A 25,750-nucleotide genomic window follows, 5' to 3' on the forward strand; every position below is an offset into this window, starting at 1 on the left:
TTTCAAATGTTGATAATTTTTTGAATGAAAAATCCTCAATGCCGCATGCTTCTCTCTCTTCTCTTCCAACTATGGCTACTACTCTCTAAACAAGCAAATGTTGCCGATAAGTTAAAAGATTTATTAATGTAATACAAAGATGTATTCCCATATGATTTTCCAACAAGGTTATTGCGGACACGGGCTGTGCAGTATGGCATAGACGTGGTTGCATGTAGTAAACCCGTACGAAAATCACCCTACAGAATGCGCCATTCTGAGGCTACTAAGGTGGAACACGAGCTTGTTGACTATCTCAATAGAGGGTTTATCTAACCTAGTTCTTCACCATGGGCCTCTCCCATCTTATTGGTGAAGAAAAAAGATAGTAGTATGCGCATGTGTGTAGACTATCATGGTTTGAATGCGGTTACTATCAAGAACAAGTATCCATTGCCCAGAGTGGATGAGTTATTTAATAAGCTCACCCATGCTCATAATTTAATAATCTCAACCATGCTCGTATCTTTACAAATATAAATTCCCGTCATAATATCATTAAGTACGCATTAGGCTTGCTGATTTACCCAAAACTACATTCTAGGTTTGGACATTATGAGTTTTTGGTTATGCCCTTTGGGTTAACTAATGGACCCACAACTTTCATGAAAATTATGGACAGTGTTTTAAAACCATATTTGGGCAAGTTTGTTATTGTTTTTCTCAATGACATTCTAGTGTATAGTGTATATGAGGAAGAGCACTTACAACCTTTGAAACAAGTGTTTGATTTGTTATGAGAAAATAAGTTACATGCCAAGGAATCAAAGTGTGTTTTTCTCAAGGAGGAAATTCATAACTTAGGGCATGCTATTTCAATTGATGGGCTACATGGATCAATCCAATGTGAATGCCATTCAAAGGTGGCCTTCTCCCAAAAACTTGGAAGAGTTACAAATTTCTTGAGGTTTGTAGCTTTTCATCGAAGGTTCGCTAAAAATTATGCTCATATTGCTGTTCCAATGCTGAACCAACTGCAAGCCAAGGGGAAAAGCTTTCAGTGGGGAGAAGCTCAACGATAAAGTTTTGATGCTCTGAAGGATGCATTAGTTACAACTCCTACATCTAGCTATTGTGGATCCTTTGACGCTATTCGTTTTAGAAATGGATGCCAATAATCATTGTCCTTCTACAGGAGGGAAGGCTAATTGCATTTGAAAGCAAGAAGCTTGATTTTGCCCAACAAAATTTTTCTACTTATGAAAGATAACTCTATGCAATAGTGTCTGCTTTGAAGAGATGGTGACATTATTTGTATAGAGCTTGGTTTGAGATTGTGTTTGACCATGAAAGCATAAAATGGTTTGCATAACAACATATTTAAAGGGTCAAAAGGCTAGCTTGGTTAAGATTCTTCAGGAGTATGATGCAAAGCTCTGCTGATGCTCTTAGTCGAATGTTTGAGATCAACTCTCTTCTCTTTACTGAGCTTCGAAGTGAGTTTCTGGAATCTCTCAAGTAAAAATGTGAGAATGACGAGGTATACTCCAAAGTGTGGAGTCGTGTGCAAACGAGGGACCCTTCTCACTCCAATGCTGGTAGTGCAACTCTTTTGAGTGATGAGTTGCAGAGATGGAAGAAACCATAGATGATGGGTACCTACTCCACAAGGGGAGAGTGTGTGTAGCAATAGACACAAACATTTGGTGCCAAATTCTCCACGAGTGTCACGACAATTCAAGTGCAGGGCACCCAAGCATTACGAAAACTTATTCTCTCGTAAGACGAGAGATCAAGAAGCAACCTACAGTGGCCACTTCCAGTTCTGAGACTAAGTACATGGTAACTTTCACAGTCGATGTTGAGTGTTTTGGCTTAGATACCTTATGACTGATTTGGCAATTTGCCACCACTATCTTCATTGAGAGTGAAAGTGCTTTGAAAGTTACAAGGAATCCAATGTTCCATGATTTTCACAAAGCATATTGAGGTGCGCTATCATTATGTCAAGGAGAGATTCTCTGCAAGAGAGGTCAGTTTTGGCTTACGTGAGTACATGGAACAACCTTGCTAGCTTTTTACAAAGGCTCTGCTTGGTGAGAAGTTTGAAGCTTTTTGCAAAGTATGGGCTTACTCCCCTTTCTGGATTGATCACATAGGGTATGTCATTTCCTTACTCGATTGCCATATCATGCTCATCGAATCACTTCTAGGGGAGATTTGTTACCATGTTATGGTACTGATGTGTGTGAACACACTCAAGGTAAATTTCCTTCATTAGGAGATCCTTTCTCGTGTTGTGTGCCCTTGAGTTTCCCCTTTATCTTCTCCATCTTTGTGTACCTTCCTACAAATGTATTTCCAACATTAGTCTATTGTACGTCTATTCGGACATGCTGACAACTAACAAATGTCTGCCAAACTCCGATGTGTGGGTGAGTGTAAAATGATGAAACTGCTCACACGATGCCCTTACAAGATACTTGCACAATCGCATGAAGCTGCTCGCATAATGACCGTACAAGCTGCTCACCCATTTGAAGGAAGAGAGAGAGAGAGAGAGAGAGAGAGAGAGAGAGAGAGAGAGAGAGAGAGAGAGAGAGAGAGAGAGAGAGAGAGAGAGAGAGAGAGAGAGAGAGAGAGAGAGAGAGAGAGAGAGAGAGAGAGAGAGAGAGAGGAGGAGGAGGAGGAGGAGGAGGAGGAGGAGGAAGAGGAAGAGGAAGAGGAAGAGGAGGAGAACTTGTTATGGTCATAGTGCGCGGAGACAAAGTGACTCTTCCCTAGTGCCGCAACATCCTAACTCACATCAAAGGGTGTGGGAGTTAAGCCAGATTATTGCTGCGGTGCGAGTGGAGGTTCTTGCAAAACCTTGTATCATGCTAGAAAAATGATGCAATTGTGTTTCGTTTGTATAAGGATTCGTTTTACTTGTTGGATTATTGGGATGGACCTATTCAATATTTTAGCTTTATGATAAGTAACTAGTATGTGACCCGCCCGTTGTGGCCACCAAAGAAACATCGCTTCTATTCTTGTAGGGATATCTTCTCTTCCATGTGAAACACTATCAATACTCTATTCCTCCATGTATACTCTATTGCATTTCTATAAGTAACGCATTACACAACCTCTTGAAGATTCTAACAAACATAAATATATGTAAGATTATACAAAAGCATTCTTTGATACCATGCTTGGGAGCTTCTCATAGACATTGTTTTTCATAAGATGCTAGTCCTTGTTCAAAAAACTTAGGAGTGCTCTACTTCTATTGTGGTAGAGAGAGAGAGAGAGAGAGAGAGAGAGTGTGTCTCCTCCTTCTAGTGTATCTTGGTTTAGCAATGCTACCAATGTTGATTATACAGATTAGGTAAGTTAGCATGGTATGAAGAGATGAAAAACTTGTATCATGCTAGAAAAATGATGCAATTGTGTTTCGTTTGTATAAGGATTCGTTTTACTCGTTGAATTATTGGGATGGACCTATTCAGCTACTACTGGCTCTACTTCGTAAAAATCATTTCTACCGAATATTCTCACCTATGCCAGCGAGTGCCGCCCTTGAAAATTTCAATATGCCTTCTTGGCTTCGCTGCAACCGCCCTTCCTAGATCGAACTACCATATCCTGCTTGCCTTCTCTACAACGTAACAAACCCTCCTCTACCTCCTCCCCTAGGCCCCTCTACCTTCTGCCCTTCCCCCCACCTTGAGGCCATTATATTGATGTTGCTCTCTCTCTCAGTTGGGTTCCCCCTTTCTGTGCTTTTGTGCAGGCTACGTTTCTCCAACAGTTCGTGTTGATTGTCCAACACGTCACAAGAGGACATCAAGCAGAGCAAAGACTGCTAGAGATGAAGAAGGTGTGAGAATGGGCAAGGATAAACCCGACACCACAGAAAGACGGGGTTGTGGATTGGCTTGTTGTCATGCAAAAACTCTCTCTCTCTCTCTCTCTCTTTCTTTGGTAATGAAGTTCCATGTAGTCCGACTCGCAAAGCTGAGAGCATATTTGAAGATTCTCTCTCTTGTTTTCTTTTTCAAATGTGTAACACCTACTCAGCTTTATATCAAGTAAAGAACTTCAAATTACATTTTCGAAAGACAAAACCCTTCTAAAGCCCTGAGCTCAGCTGGTGGCGAGCTATGGCGCCCTTCATGTCCTCTCGCTACGCTCTCCGTTCGATTGTCAGACGAGCTAGGCACGCGTCTGAAAGAAAAGCTTTTTTCTGCACAGAGACGCCTGCTCTCTTCCCTCATCCTGTCTCTATGGTTAATGGAGCTTCGCGCGGACTTGGCTTGGCACTCGTAAGGCCCTTATTATCTTATCTTCTTATTTTACCGTGCTCCATTACAAGGGTCTCGTTGCATGTTTTGTTTGGTATCACGGTGGATAGAATTTTGTAAAGACGATTAGTATGTATATGGGGGTATGTGCCAAAGGTGGTTTCAAGCGTGTGCGGCATGCGCATCTGTGAGGATCATAATTGTGCAGGTCAGTCTGACTCACTGCATGATTTGTGAGCTGCAATGTACATTTTTCCGTACTGTGGAAACATGGAATAAGTTCACAGGGAGGTGAATCATGTTAGGGTAGAGCAGTCCTAGTGGATGGCCAAACACCTTGCTTAGGCATCTGTCTGGGGTATACATTGGCCAGCATGAAGATGACATATTCAAGATCTTCTTGCAACTAAACATGCTTAAAGTACTTCATTGGCATTTAGCAGTGGGAAGAGGGGGGGAAATGTAGCTCATATGTCTTATGTTATTCGTTGTGACTTGCAGAAACTTCTATATGTATATCGTGAGGCTGACTGTAGCATTTGGTTCAATTGAAAAGAGTTGTTTTGTATTTGCAGACAGAAAAGCTTTTGACAAAGCATCCGGATTCCCCTGTGGTTGCAACATGTCGAAATCCTGATTCTGCTGCGGGGCTCAGTGCTTTGAAAGAAAGATTTCCTTCACAACTGACTGTCTTGCGGCTAGATGTGACTATGGAAGACACAATGGAGGTGAAAAGTTCTTCCTTAGTGAACAGGTTTTTTATGAAATGCTCTGAGGAGTTTTTGTATTCAGAAGTGCAAGCGTTATGCTTCTTCCTGTTTGGATCAGATTTTAAACCTAGTTTAGTTAGGATAGTCCTTGTTTATATATAACCTTCTTGAAGTATTCAGGTTGTAAAGGATTGGATGGCAAACTATGAGCTGTGGGGAGTGGGAAAATGTAGATTACCCAACTCGCAAGTCGAATACACAAGTAGTCTTATGGACAATTTAAAGGCCTTCACATGCTATTGTCGACTTCCATGACTCTTTGTCACAACCCAGTGACGTGGCGTGCCCAGTACACACACACACACACACACACACACACACACACACACACACACACACCCTCTGAGCCCCCTTGCAGAAATGTTGTCGGGGCAAAGTGTACGGCAGTCCCTGCAGGCAGTGACCTGGCAGACCCGGAAATCACGGCGGAAAATGCGGGCAGCAGCCACATGGCAGATTTCCATTTGCGGACGGCTTTTGGGCCTGCTTTTTCTACGCAGGGGCTGGAACAAAAGTTCTACGCAGCTTTTTGGCCTTGCTTTACTTAAAGAGAGAGAGAGAGAGAACTCTTTTGCTGTATTTAGGCTCAAGAGAGAGCTTGAGAGAGAAAAAGGAACATGCTTTTTATTTTCAGCTTTTGGGCTCTGCTTTTGGCATCCCTTGTAAGTCTTTAAATTGGTAGTTCGGGCTCTCACTTCTCAGAGCATTTGGGCGCAGAGTCTGAGAGTGAGTCCTAACTACTCGCTCGTACTTTGAGTTGCAGATTAATAAAAAAAGAAATACCGAAAGGGGCGCTAGTCTTTGGGGCCAATATTTTTAGGCACAGAACTTTGTCGGACTAGTGTCGAATCAATTGTGAACTGTGAACTGTTTTGAAGTGATTTATTGTGGTGTCGCGGTAGATTCTCGACTTGGAGTGTCCAAGTCTGTTATAGTAGTATTAGAGCACGGCCGATTTCTCTCCTACGGGAAATCCGATCCTTTTTACGCGGCACTTATGGCTTCTGACAAAGATCAGTCGACTTCCTCTGCATCCGGAGATGCGGGAAGAGATCTGTCACGTGACACATCCGACCCTATGTGTCCATGGACAAGCTACACCATGACTAGGGTTCAATTCAGTCAAGTCAGTCTAGAATAGGAAGTGATCCGGCACTTTTGTGAGTCTGTTCGCAGACCGTGCATGTCCAGACACTTAGATTAAATGCATATCCTCTGGTTGCACACAGCATGATCATCAGATTTCCATCAGAACCCATCAGGAGTATTTTTATAGTGTTTTTGACATTTTTCACTTATTATTTTTAAGTGACTTTTGTTGGGAACTGGGTAGGGCAATTTGACCAAGTGAATATATAAGAAAACCTAGCGCTAGCACTTTTTGGCAGAAGAGGTAGCAGAAGCACTTGCTCAACAGGCACCTTCTCAGCAAGACCCCCAACAGACGAACCCTAGCGTTTTGCAGCAGGCAAGGCCTAGCGTTTTTGCATGAAGAACTAGCCCTGGAGTTTTTGCACAACAGATCAGCCTCGGCGACAACAAGACACAACAGATCAGCCCTAGCGATAGCAGATTCCCCAACGACATGCAGATCAACCCTAGCGTTAGCAGTTTCCTCAACAAAGACAGATTTTAGTCCCTAGCGTTTTTGGTTTGCAGATCAACCTCAGCGTTTTTGTAGATCTTCGCGACAGAATCAGCCCTAGACTCAGCGTTTTCAGTTTTTAATAGTTAGTTTCTGCAGTAGAACCCCCAAACCTCACAGATCTCACCTTCCCGCAACACATCCTCGCCGCACGGTCAGATCCCACAAAGTTTGCACATTCAGTCCGGAAAACGCAGATTTCAGCATCTGCGTTTTCAGCGCGTCGTCGTTGCATCGTCGTCATGGCCATCGTCATTGACATAGAGTCAGAATTCAACAGATAAAGATTTGCAGATTTCAGCCCTTAGCATTTTCAGATTTCAGCCCGTCTCGTCGTCGTCCTCATCGTCGTCGACATCGTCGGCAAGTCCAAGCATTGTAGAGATTTGTGCAATCAATAGTAGACTGCTCTCGCCATAGAGAGTGGGGCCTTCGGAGGAGGGTTTTTGACAGCATTTTGGTGTCGTATTCTTCTCTCTCTATCTCGTAGTCTCAGCACCTTCATTCACAATATTCACCACTTTGTTTGTGTCCATTGCACTCTCTCACTAAAGGAATGGAAGGCTCTCCCTTCCGTAAGTAAAAGGAACCCTTGAGCACAATTGGGAGCACTCATCTTGAGCAAAGTTCAACATTCACTTCCGTTGCACCTTACATTGGTATCAGAGCTTTGGCAGTGTTCTGTATCACTCAAGGAAAGAACCACATCATTTTTTTTGCTGCTTGTGGTCGCACGTAACCCAAGTCCTCTTGGACGTGTCGATTCCTAATCGTGTTTTTGAAGAGTGACAGGAAACCCAAGAAAGAAGGGCTTGTCCAGCCTCCCCTTGTCTCTCTTTTCACTCATTGAGAGCGGATTGTGCACTTAACGGCCGGCCAATCAACGTGAGGTGGGAATAAACAACCTTGGTGTGAGCGCAAGGCCGCCAACGGGTGCACCCGCGGGAAAGAGAAGAGCTTGGGTGAAGAGAAGATCCTTCTATAACACAGATTGCAAGTGAAAGAAGAACCTCAAGAACTACAAGACTCAAGAACCTCAAGACCCTCAAGAACCCAAGAACCAAGACGCTCAAGAACCCAAGTCTCAAGAACCAAGACCCACAAGAACCAAGTTCCTCGTGAACTTAAGAACTCAAGACTTCAGTAGATAGTCATCACCCGAAACGGAATGGATACATCGCATGAAGGTGGTGAGGATGCGAGTGGCGAAGAAGAGTTTTTCCCACCAGGAGTTTTTTCCGACCCTCCCCCTTCCCCATCTACGCCAAGGATTGCACTAACTCCTATGGAGGCTTTCGACAAGAGGATGATGGACAGAAAGTTAGCAAGCGAAGAAAGAATAGCAACCATAGAGCGTAAGTACCAAGAAAGAATGACAGCCATAGCGCGTGAGCATGAGCAAGCACGCTTAGAAGCCAAAGTACGACAAGCCGAATTGGATCGTAAAGATGCAGAAAGAAAAGCAGAAAGAGAAGCAGAAAGAAATGCAGACTTGGAGCGTGAGCAAGCGCGCTTGGCGGCCAAAGAAAGCCTAGCTGACTTCGATCGCAAGTGCGAAGAAAGACGGTTAGCGTATGAAGAACAGAGTGCCCGACACATGAAGGAGATACTGCAACTCTTTTCTCAAGTGCAGGCACAAATGCAAGAGATTCGGGAAAAGGAGACTCTCTCAGTCTCTCCCAAGCATGACACACATGATTTGCATGATAATGATGAGCATGATGATTTGGATGATAAGGACAAGCATGATGATTTGCATGATCAAGATGTGATTTCTCACGAGCATGATGATTTTTATGATCACGATGTGATTGTTCACAAGAATGATGAGTTAATTGATGCTTTTTCTAGTGAAGCTAACCTCATTGTAGATTTGATCGATCACGAAGAACCGATCTTGGCTCTCGAGTAGAGGTCCAAAGAACCCCTCAGGAAGTTTCGATCCCTTAGAAAGAACCGATCTTGGCTCTTGAGCCTAGGTCGAAAGAACCCTCTCAGGAAGTAATATGTGTTCGATTGATTAGTCAACACACATTGTTCGAGTGTTTCATTTGTGATCGTTTCCTGTATTTTAGTCAACATCTTTATGTGATCCCTTTCCAAAGGCATGCCATATTGCACGATGAGCACGATTCACTCATGAATGAGCACGGATATATGCGGATTTCTCATGAAAAGCTGAAAAGTATGCATTCAAGGAAGTCACATTCCATGTCTCTTCCTTGGCATGACATAGTTGTAGGAAGAGCACAAGAAGGATTGAGCATTCAGCATGGGCATTTCCATTGTGTTTTGCCACAATTGATTGATTTAGATCAGAAAGTCAAGATTCGACCCCATTTTTCGAAGGAATAGTATTTTTCCAATCACTTTACATGGAATGGGTATGTTCAGGTTTTTGTGTTGGAAGTGGTTTCAAGAATTTGCAGCCTCGGAGATTCTTGACGAAGGTAGACACATGACTCTAGACGAAGTTGAAGCATTGGAGGAGTTACAGAAGACTTTGTGTCGCTTTCGGCGCAGAGCAGTTTTGCCAAGTTTGTATATAAGCAAACCCAAGTTAGCACTCAATGGCAGAAGAGGCAGCAGGAGCTCCCCGCTTAACAGATGTCAGACACCTTCTCAGTAGGAACCATCAAGACCTACAAAGCCTTGGCGATTTCCCTCTCCTTGGCGTTTTTCTCATTGCCCTAGCATTTTCTGTTCTAGCAGATTCCTACCGCAAGCCCTAGCCATGGCGTTTCCAGTTGCCATCATCGCCAGCCTTTCACAGATCCCTAGCGTTTTACTAACGCTGCAGAACAGTCCGAGCGTTTTTGATTTTCAACATTCAGCATACCAGATCTGCCAGCGTTTCCATTTTCAGCCTCATCTGCTGCAGATGGTCAGCATTTTCAGCCTTCTTGGACAGCAGCAGATTCAGCCCTAGATGCATGTAGAAGACCCCCATTTTCAGCCCTCAAAAACGCAGCCAAAACAGTCATTTTCAGCCACCGAAACAGCCCCGAAATTCAGCAGTTAGAAGGCTGCAGATTTCAGCCCCAAAGTCGTCGTCGTCATCCCCGTCGTCGTCACCGGCATAGTCCCAAGTTGCATCAATCCATTGCATCGTCATTGTACCACTTGTGCAATCATAAGTAGACCACTCTCGACGACGAGAGTGGGGCCTTCGGAGGAGGGTTTTACGTCTCTGATGTCGTATCTCTCTTCTCTCTCTATCTCTCAGTCTCATACACTTGCACGCACAGTGTCCATTCACTTTGTTTGTGATTATAGCACTTCCACTAAGAACGGAAGGCTCTCCCTTCCATAAGAACTAAAAGGAACCTTGAGCACAGTTCGGAGCACTCATCTTGAGCAAAGCGCAAACAATCATTCCGTTGCACCTAACATTGGTATCAGAGCTTTGGAAGTGTTCTGTATCACTCAAGGAAAGAACCACAAGAATCACACGAATTTTTTTTGCTTGTTGAGGTCGCACGAACCCAAGTTCGCTTGGGCGTGTCGATTCTTAATCGTGTTTTTGAAGAGTGACAGGAATCCCAGGTAAGAAGGGCTTGTCCAGCCTCCCCTTGTGTCTCTTTTCACTCATTGAGAGCGGACCGTGCACTTAGCGGCCGGCCAATCGACGTGAGGTGGGAAAAAGCAACCTTGGTGTGAGCGCAAGGCCGCCAAGGGGTGCGCCCGCAGAAAGGAGTAGAACTCGGGTGAAGAGAAGATCCTTCTCAAACGCGATTTGCAAGCAAAAGAAAACCTCAAGAACCTCAAGACCACAAGAACCCAAGTTCCTCGTGAACTTCAGAACCCAAGACCCGCAAGAACCCAAGTTCCTCGTGAACTTAAGAACCCAAGACCACAAGAACCCACAAGAACCCACGATTGCAGAATGGTCATCACTCGAAGCGGAATGGATACTTCGCTTGGGGGTGATGAGCATGAGAGAGGCGAAGAAGAATGTCAACACCTACTGTCGAACCAAGCCATCCCTATCTGGTCCCGACTGACTGTTTTTAAGGCGTGCGTATATCCAGTGATTTGTTATGGCGCGGAAATTATGGGGGCCCACGACCAGCGTGTCCTTCACTCTCTGCGGCGCCTCGTCGCCACCGGGATGCGAATGTTACTCGGAAAGGGAGCAAGGTCAACCTCTGTAGGGACGGCAACTCTCCATCACGAGTTTAACATACCACCCGTACCTGCCTTTTGTGGGGGACAACGAGCACGGGCTTTTGACAAGTACCGCTCGGTTTCATCTACTTGGATAGGCTCCTTGGTAAACAAGAAGCCTAAGAACCAACCGCTCAAGAAGTGGACTTGGACGACAAGAACCGAGAATTGGATGAATAAATATATCCCATCGGCTGACTTCAGCTCAGTACGCTACCACGCATGGGACAAGTGGGACGAGAGGCATTCGTGCCTGGCGTTGGAGCCCTATAAGGAGGCCGGCTATGAACAAACACGTTGATACCTGCTGTTGCAGTTCAATAGGAGCACTGTAGTCAATAGAAAGGAGGAGAGAATGCTGGCTCTCGCGAGAGTAGGTGGGCTCAAACTGGCTGATAGTTATATGCGCAGACATAGCATTTGCATGCTGTGCTCCCAGTTAGAGGGCCGTTCGCTTTCGCATTTGTTGACGAGGTATCCGGCGGTTGATGATTCTAGGGGGAGGTGGCTAGACCGATTCAACTCCACCTTCAACGCACTCGACCCTTGGTTGGACCCTGAAGAAAGGACCGTTATCCTCCTTGGTGGGGAGGCTCGCGGGAAGCGGCTGCCCTTCTGGGTACGCCGTGATCCGCACTCGAGGGACGGAACTGCAGGGCACGTGCCTGTGGCGAAGTTCCTCGGTGAAGTTGTACCCTGGTATTTAGGTGCTCTGCATAGGCAGATGGGGAGATAATGCTCCCCTTCCTATGCCGTTATTTGAATCCGATCCCTTCCAGGGGAAATGACGTAATTCTCCCCAAGCGAAGCCAGATGAGCGACGAGAGCACCCAACTGCCATTCCCCCCCGGGGGGGTCAACTTCACCTAAAAGGGGTTGGGAAATGCATAATGGGAGACATTACCAGCCTCAGCGGACGCCACCTGTGAGCCGACGCCCTTCCAAGCGGGTATGGCATTTCCTAGGGGAAAACCGTCGGGTTTCAAAGGCAGTTTAGTGAGGTGAGCGATAAGTTACCTGGAGGAGGCAACTCCAAAGGGAAGACCGAAGCAAGTCCCGTAGTACCTGGGCCTCTGAACAGAGGTACTTGGTCGCTGTCACGCCCACCGAAATGGGTCTCTCAAGGGAAAAGTCATCGCCCTAAGAGTGTAGATAATTCTGGCCTCCCGAGTCCAGAGGAAACTAGTGACAAAAGCGTCTGCCTTCGGTTTCTCGGGGCATAGTCCTGGTCGTTCTTCTTGTCCACCTTTATGGTGGATAAGGGGAGCGGCCGGGCTTGCCCCGCCAGACTCCGAAAACAAAACAAAAAGGCGAAGAAGAATTTTCCCCACCAGGAGGTTTTTCCGACCCTTCCCCATCTACGACACCGATTGCACTAACTCCAATGGAGGAGTTGGAGCTGTTGTTTATGGAACAGAATTTATAACGTGAAGCAAGAAATGCTGCAAGAATGGCAACCATAGCGCGTGAGCGCGAGCAAGCACGCTTGGAAGCCAAAGAACGACAAGCCAAATTGGATCGTGAATTCAAAGAAAGAAAAGCAGATATGGAACGCAGCCACGCAGAAGACGAAGCAGGAAGACAAGCGGAGAACAAAGCACGACAAGCAGAATTTGATCGCGAGATCAAAGCAAGAAGGGAAGAGTTCTTGCGACTCTTTTCTCAAGCTCAGGCACAGATGCAAGAGATTCGGGAAAAGGAGACTCTCTCAGTCTCTTCTTCTCCAAAGCATGACACACAGGATTTGCATGATTGTGTGAAGCATGATGATGATTTGACTGACAAGCATGATGATTTGGATGACAAAGATAAGCATGATGATTTGAATGATATTGCTAAGCATGATGATTTGATTGACAATGACAAGCATGATGATTTGCATGATCAAGATGTGATTTCTTACAAGCATGATGATTTGCATGATCAAGATGTGATTTCTCACAAGCAAGGTTGTAAGGTACGTAGTATTCGGTACGTGTTCAATACGTACTGTACGTTGTACCGTATGGATTGGGCCATAAGGTACGTAAAATTCGTAGTATATTTTTTAAAAGCTAAAAATACAAAGAATTTCAAATTTATATACAACCTATCTAGTTTAAAAACACTGCACAATACTTAAACATAGCCACAACTTTCAAAAAACACTTAAAATCACCCCACAAGCTAAGTAACCGCTAGAATCGAGTCCAGACCACATGGCATAGTGTAGGTCAAAAGTACATAACTGAATGCTGAATCCTGATACAAATATAACATAGTCACTCAATAAAGAGTCTGGGTGGCTCAAGCAACAAAATAAAAAGCATAAATGAGTCATGAAAAATGTCCAAGTGCCAAGACCCAAAGCACTGGGCAATCACTAGTAACTACTACTCAAAATCATCATCAGAGGCCGATGAAGACTCAGAGAGCATGTCTCCATCTGTCAAGACATTGCCCTCATCATCATAATCGGGCTCTCTCCTCTGGCACAGATGCTAGGGGTGCATCACCCTCATTTGGATCATCAGCCTCTGAACTCTGGGTGTGGATGAGTCGAACAGCCTCATTGGCTCGTCTACGAGCAGGCCGAACGGGTAACTTTCCTCTGCGAATGCTCTCTCTGTGTGCAACCTTTGGATCTGTTGCAGCAATGCGAAGAGGAATACTGTAAGCTCGAGAGCGACATCTAGTGACCCGGCGATCCGCGCTCTCTAGCTCCCTTTGCAACTCTCGAAGGATCTCCTCGTGCTCATCTCTAATCCGTGCATCGACCTCCTCCGTAGTAGGATCTGCCATCGTCTTCAAATCTGTGGGATCCACCTACAATGACAAGACAAAACATAGTCTATGATTCAACACTGTCTTTTGATCATTGACTTGTTTTCATAAATGTGCATGTAAATCTCACCTGCTTGGGTGTCCCCAAGGCATGGAAGCTGCGCACAAGCCGCATGTTAGCACGGCAATAAACCAGTCTCTCTAACTGCTTGGTGCTAAGACGATTGCGGATCTTCGTGTGAATAAGAGAGTATGCACTCCAGTTGCGCTCGCATGCCCCAGCTGAGCAATCCTATAGCAATTCAAATAGCGAACACTCATGGGTCACAAGTGTCACGTGTGACAATATAGATTCATCATTCAATAATTATAAATTATAATTCAGACTTCAGTATTCACCTGAGAAAGGATGCGCAATGCAAGGTGGCACAACTTGGGAAGGCCCTGGCGTCCATAGTTCTGCCACCATGTTAAAGGAAGCTTGGTAGCTTCCTTTCTCAATGCTACAGACCGCACAAAGGCGAGTCCTAAACTGTTCATGTAGCTACTCATCTCTGAATCCAGAATCAATTGCTCATGCTCATCATATATAATGTTCATATATTCAGAGCGTAGTGTGAGCAATGAAGCCTCCTCAAACAATTCTTGGCTCTTGTAGAGAGGATGGAGAACTGCAGCCATCCCATGGATGGGACGACGCATGAACTGCCATCGAGTCTCTACAATAGCCAAAATATCATCACGACTGCAAACAAAATAGTCACAGTAAGTATGTGTTTTGAAAAATTATAAATAGACATGTCACATGAGGACATTAGAGCACTTTGTAGTTTGTACTTACCGATCTTGTGTCAATGAGGTACATCCAGAAATGTGTCTTCATCTGCATAAACAGATGATACACCAACCCAAGTGTAGAGCCCTCCACGTCTGTGACCCGGAGTAGTACATACAATGGCTGTGGAGCCACTGCCAAGGACTAATCCTGTGTCCAGAAGGTCTCATCAAGAACCTTTCTTTGAATGTACTTGGTCGCCTCTGATTGAGCGTGGTAAATCAATCTCCACTTTGGATCCACAACTGTCTGCAACAATGGATCTCTCAATCTGAACAGCCTCTGAAGCACCAGATACATGTATGCAAATCTGGTCTTCGAGGGACGCACCATGTCTACTGTGCTGTGGCTCCTGAAGATTGCCAAGGCCTGGTGTTTTTTGCGGAAAAAAGTGGTAAGCTTGGACGCATCAGACATTGTAGGCTGCACCCAGGGAACTTTGCCTATGTCCTCCATGAGAAGTTCTAGGCAATGTGCAACGCATGGTGTCCACACAATGTGCTTGAAGTCAGCCTCCACCATATCCCCCATGGCCTTGCAATTGGAGGCATTATCAGTGACCACCTACAATGAGTCATGACAAGATATTAAATGAAGTGTGGACATTATTACGTTGGACAATGTATGCAAAATTCAAATGTGCATGCCACATGGTCATGAATCAGTATCTACCTGCACGACGTTCTTCTCCCCAACCTCCTTGATGGCCTGGCAAATATGTTTGAAGATGAACTTCGCAAAAATGCGTTCTCCAGCTTTCCCTGCATCCACGGCTCATAAGAAGTATGTGCCCAAGCAAGAGGAAACAAGGATATTGATAATGTGGCGCCTCCGCGTGTCACTCCACCCATCCGAAAGAATAGTGCATCCAAATTGTTGCCACCCAACCTTCACTGGAGCAATGCTCGGTCTATGATCTCTTTTTGGTCGTCAAGCATGGTAGTGCGCATCTTTTGGTAGTCAAGACCATTCCGGGAATCTGTAGCACCAACCTGTGAAATAGCTCTCACCATCCTCTTCCATTGATCAGTCTTCAACATATTGAATGCAATGTTGCACTCTATGAGAGTCCGCGCAATCTCTATCTCTGCAACTTTCTGTCGCTCTTTTACCCATGAATCATTGTGTACACGTGATGGCAATGTGGTTTGCCTTGGGCCACGTACACCCTCAACCCCACCTGCACTTGCTGCTGAAGCACTAGCACCCTCATCCTCAGCGTGTGAAACACGAGCTCTCTTTCTACTAGTGCCTGCAAATGATGGCGCTGCAGACGCAGAGCCGCCAATATCTCCAAGTAATGTATCCTGCAAGGCATCCTCTGTTGCTGTTGCTGCTGCACGTGCTCCCCCTGATTGTGACGATGCAGTAGATCCTGGAGAAAAATGCTCCAAAATCAAGGCATCCCTCAATGCTGGCGGGATAGCCTCGCAACCCCACAATGTCTAGTGGTGCCAATACCAGTGAGGTGCTTCAAAACCCTGGTAATTGTACTCGTCATCTGCTCTCCGCAGTACTTGCACACCCAAGTGTGAGTCCCTGAACCTGCTTGGCCTCCTGTGTTGACAACTCTCAGGACATTGGTGTGCTCGACCCAAAGAGGATTAGGTCGACGAGGCATGATAACTCTGCAACACAATTAACGCCGCACACTTCAAAGTTGATTACAAAACTTACAATCTTTCAAGTTTCGCGAGGTCAGGACTCTAGAGTGCCTCCTTGCAGACTCCAAACACAAAGGGAGGGAGGGAGAAAGAACCTTATCGGTGGCGGCAAATCCTTCCTTGGTCTCTGTGCAGATCCTGTGCAAGGACTCTGTTCATAGTTCTACTCTCTAGTTCTCTGTTGTAACTTGTGATAATAGCCAGTATAGGATAGGTGGACTTATTAAAGGCCTCGCCCAACCAATCTGACCAAGGTGTATTAGCAACCGTCGGCGGATTTTTTTTTAGCACCTGGCACGTACGGAATCGTACGGTACGTACGGATAGCGTACGGACGTACCGTACGGTACGAAATCAGTCCATACGTATGTACGGAAACAATCTTGCTCACAAGCATGATGAGTTGCATGAAGATCATGTGATTGTTCACAAGGATGATGTGTTAGTGGATGCTTTTTCTAGCGAAGCTAACATCGTTGTAGATTCGATCAATCACGCAGAACTGATCTTGGCTCTCGAGTCGAGGTTCAAAGAACCCCCACAGAACGATTCGATCATTCAGGAAGAACTGATCTTGGCTCTCGAGCCTAGGTCCAAGAACCCTCACAGGGAGTATTATGTGTTCGCATGATTGATACGCATGCATTGTTTGATTGTTTCATTCGTGATTGTTTCCTGTATTTTAGTCAGCGTCTTTATGTGATCCCTTTTCCTAGGCATAACATATTGTATGTTGAGCACGTTTCACTCGTGAATGGGCACGAATGTATGCGGATTTTTCGTGAAAAGCTGAAAAGTATGTATGTAAGGAAGTCACATTCCATGTCTCTTCCTTGGCATGACACAATTTTCGAAAGAGCACATAAAGTATGAGCACCAAGCGTGGGCATTTCCATTGTGTTTTGCCACAGTTGATTGCTCTAGATCATAAGAGAAAGATTCGACCTCATTGTTTGCATATGCTTGGTGAACGGTTTGTCACTCCGTCTCTATGTTCATCTACATTGCATACACAGTCTTTAGCGAAGACAAGATTTATTCCAGTCACTTTACATGGAATAGGTATGTTCATGGTTTTGTGTTGGAAATGGTTTCAAGAATTTTCAGCCATGGAGACTCTTGAAGAAGAACGAAGCAGGACTCTAGATGAAGTTGAAGCATCGAAGGAGCCACAGAAGACTTTGTGTCGCTTTCGGCACGGCCCAAAGAAGCAAGCGTTGCCATAGTAACAGGGAATGGCCGTTTTCAGGTCTCCGTTCCCCGTTGCCATTCCAAGTTCCCGTTCCGAATCCCCGTTCCGTGTTTCAAACGTGAGTACCCGTAACAGGGAATGGCATTTTGTTCCGCGTTCCCGTTCCCCGTTCCCGTTCCGGTTTCCCGTTCCTGGTAACTATGAGCGTTGCAGACCTTTATGAAGTTCAAGTACCGCACGACCCACACATCAGAGTGGGCCGACGAAGAGTCCCTTCTAGGATTCCGGATGCTATTGGCGATCTCCCTTGACGCCATACAGTTTGGTACCAGTACCTCCTTTGAAAAGGAGGGGATGTCACGTGACACATCCAACCCTATGTGTCCGTGGACAAAGCTACAGCATAACAGGGTTCAATCAAGTCCAGTCAGTCTAGATTTAGAAGTGATCTAGCACTTTTGTGAGCATGCCCAATCACTTAGTGTAGATGCATATCCTCTGGTTGCACACAGCATGATCATTAGTATTCCCACCAGAATCCATCAGATTCCATCAGGGGAATTTACCAGTGCATTTAGCCTATTTTACCTATTTTTGGCATTTTTCACTTATTAATTTAAGTGACTTTCCAACAAAAGTAGGTAGGGCAATTTTGCTAAGTTTGTATATAAGCAAACCCAAGTTAGCACTCAATGGCAGAAGAGGCAGCAGGAGCTCCCTGCTCAACAGACACCTTCTCAACAGGAACCATCAAGACCTACAAGCCTTGGCGATTTCCCTCTCCTTGGCGTTTTCTCATTGCCCTAGCGTTTTTTGTTCTAGCAGATTCCTACCGCAAGCCCTAGCCCTGGCGTTTCCAGTTGCCATCATCGCCAGCCTTTCACAGATCCCTAGCGTTTTACTAATGCTACAGAACAGTCCCAACGTTTTTGATTTTCAGCATTCAGCATACCAGATCTGCCAGCGTTTCCATTTTCAGCCTCATCTACTGCAGATGGTCAGCGTTTTCAGCCTTCTTGGACAGCAGCAGATTCAGCCCTAGATGCATGCAGAAGACCCCCATTTTCAGCCCTCAAAAATGCAGCCAAAACAGTCATTTTCAGCCATCGAAACAGCCCCGAAATTCAGCAGTTAGAAGGCCGCAGATTTCAGCCCTAAAGTCGTCGTCGTCATCCCCATCGTCGTCACCGGCATAGTCCCAAGTTGCATCAGTCCATTGCATCGTCATTGTACCACTTGTGCAATCGTAAGTAGACCACTCTCGCCGATGAGAGTAGGGCCTTCGGAGGAGGGTTTTACAACGTCTCTGATCATTGATGTGGTATCTCTCTTCTCTCTCTGTCTCTCAATCTCATACACTTGCACGCACAGTGTCCATTCACTTTGTTTGTGATCATAGCACTTTCCACTAAGAACGGAAGGCTCTCCCTTCCATAAGAACTAAAAGGAACCTTGAGCACAGTTCGGAGCACTCATCTTGAGCAAAGCGCAAACAATCATTCTGCTGCACCTAACATGTTATGCTGTAGCTTGTCCACGGACACATAGGGTTGAGATGTGTCACGTGACATTCAGGGTGGTAGCGATGCCGCGGTGACCCGTAAAAGGCGGACAGTGGCATTCGGTCATAACCTTTTTCCTCAACGGTTGTGTAACGCACAACATGGTTTTCCTCATCAAGTAGCCATCCCAAATGGAATATCTCGTTACTGTCTCCCCATCCCGTATCCGTGTGAAAATATTTGCGAAATTTGTATCTGCGGCATACTAATTGACCATATCCTCGAAGCTCCTATGATGTATTGCGGAAATAGCCAGAACCAACAGCTTCCGAGACAAAGCATCTGCCACCAAATTCTTCTGTCCCTGCACATGGACAATGTGGAAGTGAAACTATGACAAGATGTTCGTCCACCGCATCTGCTTTTCCCATAGTTGCTTCTGCGACAAGTAGTAGTGTAAACTTTGATGGAAGACAATAAAATTTGCTCCGAGTAGGTAATGCCGCCACTGAGTAAGAGCATGGATAACCGCCAAAAGCTCTTTCTCATACATCTGTGTTGTCAATTCCGACCTTGAGAACAATCGGCTCTCGTAAGCAATGACATGGCCTTCTTGCATTACGACCGCACCCAGACTACGACCACAAGCATCACAATATACTTCGAATGACTTTTACAAGTCCGGCAAAGTCAAAATTGGTCCCGTAGTCAATTTCTCTTTCAATGTCTGAAAGGCGGTCACCTCTGTGGGTCCCTACTCCCCACGAGAAAGGGACTCCTTTCTTTGTCAACAATCGGCTCTCGTAAGCAATGACATGGCCTTCTTGCATTAAGACCGCACCCAGACTACGACCACAAGCATCACAATATACTTCGAATGACTTTTGCAAGTCCGGCAAAGTCAAAATTGGTCCCGTAGTCAATTTCTCTTTCAATGTTTGAAAGGCGGTCACCTCTGTGGGTCCCTACTCCCCACGAGAAAGGGACTCCTTTCTTTGTCAAGATATGCAAAGGGGAAGCAACCTCTGCAAACTTTCTAATGAACTGCCTGTAGTACGAGCACAATCCCAAGAAGCTTCTAACTCATGGACATTGTTCAAATCGGGCCAATCATGGATAGTCTCTATCTTGGCCTGATCCATCTGCACTCCTGCTACTGACACAATGTGTCCCAAAAAGTGTATTTCTGGTAGGAAAAATTCACTTTTCTTCGCATTAATCACTGACTTGTGATCTCGTAATGTTTGAAAGACCTGAAGCAGACGTTCTCTATGTTCTGTCTCATCCTTGGAGAAAACAATGATATCGTCAAAAAAAGTGCCAACAAATAGTCTATACTCTCGAAAAAATATGTCCATCATCCGGTTAAATGTCGCTTGAGCATTGGTTAACACTAGTTTGGTACCAAAACAAGACAGTTTAAGTGTCCTTTTTTAACAAATTTAAATTAAATGCTACTTGCATTAGACGGTTTATTTAAGAAAACCCTCTTGATATGCTTAAATATGTTAGCTAGAGGGTCTTTTTAAAATATAACCTTGTATTTTAGAATGTATCATGATCAAGAACTATACTCATCAAGTTGACCCTCGTAAGACTACGATTGACGATTTGAAGAAATTGCCTTTATAAGCTCAAGAAAAAATGAAGCGACCTTGAAGAAAATTTCAGGTGAATCTTCCACAACTTTGCTATAGATAATTGAAAGTTTCATGTGCAAAAAAATTGACTTTGGAGTATATAAAATAATGGAAAGTTCCATGTGTTTGATAAGGTCATTTCAAGCATATCGTTGTATACAAAGAAAAATATGTTTCTGATGTATTTGTGAGTTTTAGAAAGTGATACATTGCTTGCCTTTTCCATTGAGCACTCAAGGTGGCAAGTAGAAGGGCTTTGGTATGCATAAATTATTGGATCATTTAAATATTCAAAACTACCTAAGAGAAAACTTTCATATTTTCATTCTTGAGACATAAGCATTCAAAACTTCAAATAATATCAAACTTTCCATGTAGATCAACTAAATGTATCAAAGTACGTGGTATATACACAATTGGGGTGCCTAAAACCTTGGTTTCAATGTTATTATGGAGAACTCAAGATTTTCAAGAGTTTTTGCACGATAAAAAATTCAAAATAGAGTTCAAGCAACGAGATTTAATTGAGTTAGGGAGCCCAAAAAATACGTAGTTTCTTGGTTTAAACATATAAAGTCATTTGTAGTTGTCAATTGCACTAGAATAGTACCACTTTCATGAGGGAACCTTTGGAAGACCAAAATTATGCTCTTGTTCAGCACATGCTCAAGTATGAAATTATGCCTATAGCTTCATGTGACTTGAAAACTTATCTTTTGAAGTGCATTCCATTATTTTGCAACACTAAGTGCTCACACTTGGCTTTTATAAACATAAAGAAGGCCATCTCTACAAAAAGATATAATGATTTTATTATGTTTTTGGCAAAACATATTGAAATTTTACTAAAATTTATGTCTTAGAACTTACCAGAATTCTCTCCATATAGATTGTATTTTGATATGGAGAAAAATCGAGTGTTTTCTTTCCCTCATAACCAATCTATGGTAGAATCAAGGAGTAAGAAACGTCTCTCTAGCTTGACAAATAAATTGCCAAAACTTGGTAGAAAAACAAGACACTTTAGTGTCTCAGGACACTTAAGTGTCCAATTACAGAACTAGTGTTAAGCCAAAAGGCATCACCAAAACTCAAATAACCCAAAAGTTGTCCGAAAGGTTGTCTTGTAGACGTCTCCCGACGCGATTCGGATTTGATGATATCCACTTTTCAAGTCGATCTTGCTAAAGCACGAGGATCCCTGAAGTCGGTCAAGTATATCATTGATTCTAGGAATCAAAAATCTGTTCTTGATGGTGATTTTGTTGAGAGCTCTATAATCGATGCACATTCTCCAAGATTCGTTTTTCTTCAAAACCAACAACACTGGAGAGCAGTACGGTGAAGTAACAGGCTGGACAAGACCCTTTTCCAAGAGGTTTTTCACTTGGTTCGTAATCTCTTCGTTCTGGGCTCGGCTCACACAGTAAGGTGGCCGGTTCGGTGGTGTGCTTCCAAGTATCATATCAATGGTTTGATCTTTAGGACGAGCGGGTGGTAACTCGCCTGGCAGGCCCTCTGAGAAGCAATCGGCATGAGTGTAAAGAAAATCTTGGCGTTCTTTATCAAGTTTAGACATATTTGTCCTATCCTCATCACTCAACTTTTTCAAAAAGATCGAGTAAACAAACAGACTGGATTTCATTAATTTAGAAATGGCCGAAGCCGATACAATAGAGACAGACTCGCCCTTAAGTTTTACATCGAGTACAATGGTTCTGCCCTTCTCTTTGGTCAAGGTGGCTTGCCTCGCGCGATAGTCGACCACGACGTTTTTGTGGTAACAGGGAATTTCCAAGAGAACATCACAACCTTCCACAAAGACATTATGTAGAAGTCCTCACACGCCAAATACCCCTGTCAATGCAACCAAAGTTTGCCAATGACAGGTGTAATGGCTACGTCTCTGTCGGGTGCCGTTAGACTGCCTCTGCTAGTGGTCTCATCCGATCGAGAGTGATCTCGAGCCGCGCCGCCAATTTCGATGAAATGAAGTTGGCCTTGGCTCCTCCATCAAAGAAGATCAGGGCTTCTTGGTCTGTCACTTTGCCCCAAGCTCAACAAAGTTCTGCACTCTCGTCCATCGTGCTGGGATCAGTACCCACGCAACCTGGAACCAGTTTTGTTTTCATCTTGCCTTTTCTTCCACGTTCCTCGGCTGCTCTCGAACTCTCAGGCCTTTCGTCGTCCTTGTCGTTTTGTTCTTTTTGTGCCTTTTTAGGGCACTTCGCGGAGATATGCACAATTTCCCCGCATCCAAAGCAGTTACCCTCCTTGATGTAGAGAGCTCTCTCTTGAAGAGTGAGTTTGGGTCGTACATCCTTTTCTTTCTTTTCCGGATTTCTCTTCTTCTTTCTACTTTCATTTGTCAAAGTCTGTTCGGCTCTTTGCGTCATGTATCCATCTGTGGGGTAGGTCAAACTGTCCGAGTGAATGGCAAAACCTCGTTTCGCATGACTCGTCGACTCCTGAATGGAAGCTAACTTTTGTTCCAAGCAGTGATCTCGAATCTCTGTAGGAAGACCCAAGGTAAACCGCTCAATCTGCTCTTTGAAAGAGATCTTCTTAAATGAAGAAGCGGGTAGAAAAGAGCTACAGAATCTCTCGCAATAAGCGCCCACTGTATCCTTCTTGGTCATCCGAAGATGGTTCCAAGCAATTCGTATGTCGCGTTCATACTCTCGAGTCAGCCAAGAAGAAATAAAAAGCCTTTTGAATTTCAGTCATTTAACTGGCACTGTCTTGTTTAATAGAAGCGTGGACCACCAAGTTCGAGCATTCCCCTTGAAGTAAGAGGCAACTCTCCGAATCTTAGAGTGCTCTGAGTAACGCCCTCCTGAGAAAAGCTATGTCAAACTGCTGTATAAAAGACAAATCCTTCGAAGCATCTCTATAACCCAAAAACGTGTCAAATTTAATTGACTGTTCACCTTCCTTAAACTCTCGGACTTTCTTGCTTTTGTCTTCCAGAAAGTCATACTCGTTGGCTTAATAAGAATTCTTCTTCTTTGCATAAAAGCTGTTGTCATCAGAGTTCGAACTATCTGAAGACGAGTCCTTTGGAGAACTGTCAACCATGGGGCGCATCTTTGCGTTTTTCTTGCCCTTTCCGAAGCTTTGCTTTTTGCCTTTTTTGTCTTCTTCGCTCGAGTCAGAGGAGCTAGAAGAACTCGAAGAAGAAGAAGAACTGGGTACTCCTTCAAATCGAACACGCTTCTTCTGCTTTCTTGCCGATTCAAGAGTAGACTGACGACCCAAATAACCCGGGAAGTCAGCGCCTTTCTTCTGCTCTTTGTCGTGACTTTTAGCTTTGTTCTGCGTGTCAAAAAGCTGAGCAATTCGTGCATCATCCACCTCTTCTAATTCTTGCTCTATGTACATCCTGGGAGTAGGAGGTTTCTTGAGAGCCGGTTTGAGGGGCGGTTCTGTGGTCTGCCGCCACTGTGTGTGCACCTCATCGAAAGAAGTTTGGCTCATATAGTTTACAAATTTTGGGTCCTACGTAAAATTAAGCATCATCTTTGTTGCATCGTCGATCAATCAACGATGCTCCATCTCTTTGAGCTCCGCCTGAGTAGACCGAGGCGGGCCATACTCCTCGCGTGAATCTTCGTTGTGATCTTGTAAGGTGCAGCGGAAGTGAATGTTGAACTTTGCTCAAGATGAGTGTTTCGAATTGTGCTCAAGGGTTCCTTTTACTTATGGAAGGAAGAGCCTTCCGTTCCTTTAGTGAGAGAGTGCAATGGACACAAACAAAGTGATGAACACTGTGAATGAAGGTGCTGAGACTCGGAGATAGAGAGAGAAGAATACGACACCAGGATGTTGTCAAAAACCCTCCTCCGAAGGCCCCACTCTCTATGGCGAGAGCAGTCTACTACTAATTGCACAAATCTCTACAATGCTTGGACTTGCCGACGATGTCGATGACGATGAGGACGACGACGAGACGGGCTGAAATCTGAAAATGCTAAGGGCTGAAATCTGCAAATCTTTATCTGATGAATTCTGACTCTATGTCGATGACGACGATGCAACGACGACGCGCTGAAAACGCAGATGCTGAAATCTGCGTTTTTCGGGCTGAATGTGCAAACTTCGTGGGATCTGACTGTGTGGCGAGGATGTGCTGCGGGAAGGTAAGATCTGCGAGGTTTGGGGATTCTACTGCGGAAATTGACTGCTGAAAACTGAAAACGTTAAGTCTAGGGCTGATTCCGTTCGCGAAGATCTGCAAAAACGCTGAGGTTGATCTGCAAACCAAAAACGCTAGGGACTGAAATCTGTCTTTGCTGAGAAAACTGCCTAGGGCTGATCTACTGTCGCTGGGGAATCTGCTATCACTAGGGCTGATCTGCTGTGTCTTGTTGTCGCTGAGGCTGATCTGCTGTGCAAAAACGCGAGGGCTTGTTCTTCATGCAGAAACGCTAGGCCTTGCCTGCTGCAAAACGCTAGGGTTCCTCTGTTGGGGGTCTTGCTGAGAAGTTGCCTGTTGAGCAAGTGCTCCTGCTGCCTCTTATGCCAGAAAGTGCTAGCGCTAGGTTTTCTTATACAATCCAAGCATGATCATATAAGTGATTAATAATAATCCCATCAATAAGTGACTTGTGTTGGGAACTGGGTAGAGCATGATCATCAATAATCCCATCAGAATCCATTAGAATCAATTAGGGGATTGTTCCAATGATTTTAGCCCGTTTTCCCTATTTTTGACATTTTTCACTTATTATTTTTAAGTGACTTCCCAACAAAAGTAGGTAGGGCAATTTTCCCAAGAAAATATATAAGCAAACCAAAGCTAGCACTCTTTGGCAGATGAGCAAGGAGCACAACAGGCCCTCAGGTACCCCTTCTCTCTCAGCAAGACCTCTCCAAGCTTCCCTTGGCGAGCCCAGAACCTCCTAAACCTAGCGTTTTTGGTCTTCATCAGCACCTCCCTCAAGCCTTGGCGTTTTTCAGCTTGATCATCGCCAGCATACCCACAGGCCAGCGTTTTCCACTAACGCATACAGACCAGCCAGCGTTTTCTATTTTCAGCCCATTCCGGCAGCAGATAGTCAGCGTTTTCAGCATGCATGAACCGCAACAGATTCAACCCTAGACATTGCAGAAGAACCCCATTTTCAGCCTTCAAAAACGCAGCCAAAACAGTCATTTTCAGCCACCGAAAACAGTCCCAGATTTTCAGCCATAGCGTTTTTATGGACAGCAGATAGAAGACCGCAGATTTCAGCCCTGAAGTTGTCGTCACCGGCATAGTCCCAAGTTGCATCAGTCCATTGCATCGTCATTGTACCACTTTGTGCA

General features: G+C 44.7%; 2 protein-coding genes across 3 annotated transcripts in view; one reads left to right on the forward strand and one right to left on the reverse strand.

Annotated features, from left to right (window-relative positions):
- The first annotated feature begins 4,070 nt into the window (after positions 1–4,070).
- The window catches only part of LOC147427560 (uncharacterized), a 40,133-nt gene continuing 18,453 nt past the window's right edge, over positions 4,071–25,750 (forward strand). Inside the window, exons 1-2 of one of the 2 annotated variants that reach the window (XM_086497486.1) lie at positions 4,071–4,286; positions 4,841–4,993. In XM_086497486.1, the coding sequence (XP_086353612.1) occupies positions 4,125–4,286; positions 4,841–4,993 (315 nt within the window). In that variant the 5' untranslated portion in view covers positions 4,071–4,124. The remainder of the gene's footprint in view (positions 4,287–4,840; positions 4,994–25,750) is intronic. The other variant, XM_086497485.1, reaches the window with a different exon arrangement.
- Positions 13,781–17,005, reverse strand: LOC147427561 (uncharacterized). Its single transcript, XM_086497487.1, has 5 exons — positions 16,992–17,005; positions 14,452–14,487; positions 14,309–14,355; positions 14,010–14,054; positions 13,781–13,902 (listed from the first exon to the last, which is right to left on the reverse strand). The coding sequence occupies exons 1-5, from the start codon at positions 17,003–17,005 to the stop codon at positions 13,826–13,828; spliced, it is 219 nt and encodes a 72-aa protein (XP_086353613.1). The 3' UTR covers positions 13,781–13,825.

Source organism: Adiantum capillus-veneris, chromosome 23 (genome assembly GCF_014529385.1).
Source record: "Adiantum capillus-veneris isolate H3 chromosome 23, ASM1452938v2, whole genome shotgun sequence".
Taxonomy (NCBI): Eukaryota; Viridiplantae; Streptophyta; class Polypodiopsida; order Polypodiales; family Pteridaceae; genus Adiantum; species Adiantum capillus-veneris.